Source organism: Rutidosis leptorrhynchoides, chromosome 2, assembly GCF_046630445.1.
Source record: "Rutidosis leptorrhynchoides isolate AG116_Rl617_1_P2 chromosome 2, CSIRO_AGI_Rlap_v1, whole genome shotgun sequence".
In the NCBI taxonomy this organism is placed as follows: Eukaryota; Viridiplantae; Streptophyta; class Magnoliopsida; order Asterales; family Asteraceae; genus Rutidosis; species Rutidosis leptorrhynchoides.
Genome location: NC_092334.1, coordinates 180,810,316 through 180,811,707, shown reverse-complemented (window position 1 = coordinate 180,811,707; position 1,392 = coordinate 180,810,316). Strand labels below are relative to the sequence as shown.

The following is a 1,392-nucleotide window of genomic DNA, read 5'->3' as shown; positions in this document are numbered from 1 at the left end:
TATCGCAATTTTATTTTCGTTATTTACTTTACGTTTTAAATTAAGTCTTTTATATAATTAATATTTTACATTAGGTTTTAACTGTGACTAAAGTTTTAAAATCGACAATCCAATCATTAAATGGTAAAAACCCCCTTTTATAATAATAATACTACTTATATATATTTTTTTGTATTTTTACAATTATAAGTTAAAAATATAGCGTTAAGCTTGTTTAAAAGATCCCTGTGGAACGAACCGGACATACTAAAAACTACACTACTGTACGATTAGGTACACTGCCTATAAGTGTTGTAGTAAGGTTTAGGTATATCCATTCTATAAATAAATAAATATCTTGTGTAAAATTGTATCGTATTTAATAGTATTTCCTTGTAAAAATTAATACTATTTCTAGTACACCTCGCACACATCACCCTCGTAGTTGGAGCGGGAGCAGCGCGAACGCTTAAACTGGATCTGAACTCATCAAGAAGCGCAGTAGGAAGACCTTTGGTGAAGATGTCAGCATATTGATTGCGAGAGGGTACATGAAGCACACGAACGTGACCTTTCATTACAAGGTCGCGAACAAAGTGGATGTCTATCTCAATGTGTTTGATGCGCTGATGCTGAACCGGATTGCCAGCATGTAGACGGCACTGACATTGTCACAATAAACAAGTGTAGCGGAGAATAGAGGGAAGTGAAGCTCCCGAAGAAGATTACGAATCCAGCACGTCTCTGCAACGGCATTGGCGACACCACGATACTCTGCCTCTGCACTGGAACGAGATGGAGTGTGTTGTCGCTTGGAAGACCAGGACAACAGATTGTTGCCCAGAAATACACAGTATCTAGAGGTGGAATGTCTGGTGGAGGGGCAGCCTGCCCAATCAGCATCCGAGTAAGCAACTAGCGAAGTGGTGTAGGATGCATAAAGCTGAAGACCAAGATCAAGTGTGCCCTGAACATAACGAATAATCTTGCATAGGGCAGCGAGGTGAGGCTCTCTAGGGTCATGCATGAATAAACATATCTGCTGCACGGCATACACAATATCAGGGCGAGTGAAAGTAAGATACTGAAGTGCACCTGCAAGACTGCGGTATGCAATGGGATCCTTAACAGGAGGACCTGATGTGGTGAGTTTAGTGCTAGTATCAATCGGAGTCCTACTGGGATTGCAATTTCCCATATCAGCACGCTCAATGATCTCTTATGCATACTTTTTCTGAGAGAGGAACATCCCAGAAGTAGTGCGCGTGACGGAGATGCCTAGAAAATAATTCAGCGGACCAAGATCTGTCATCGAGAATTCCTTATGTAACGAGGTGATAATCCGCTGAAGAAGAGCCGTCGACGAAGCAGTGAGAGTAATGTCATCCACATATAGTAGTAAGTAAGCAGTGT

The 1,392-nt window shown here is 41.0% G+C and overlaps 1 protein-coding gene across 1 annotated transcript; it reads right to left on the bottom strand.

Annotated features, from left to right (window-relative positions):
* Positions 1-583: 583 nt before the first annotated feature.
* LOC139888458 (uncharacterized mitochondrial protein AtMg00810-like) lies at positions 584-1,177 on the bottom strand. Its single transcript, XM_071871465.1, has one exon. It carries the CDS (start codon positions 1,175-1,177, stop codon positions 584-586), a length of 594 nt encoding a protein of 197 aa, XP_071727566.1.
* Between the last annotated feature and the right edge of the window lie 215 nt (positions 1,178-1,392).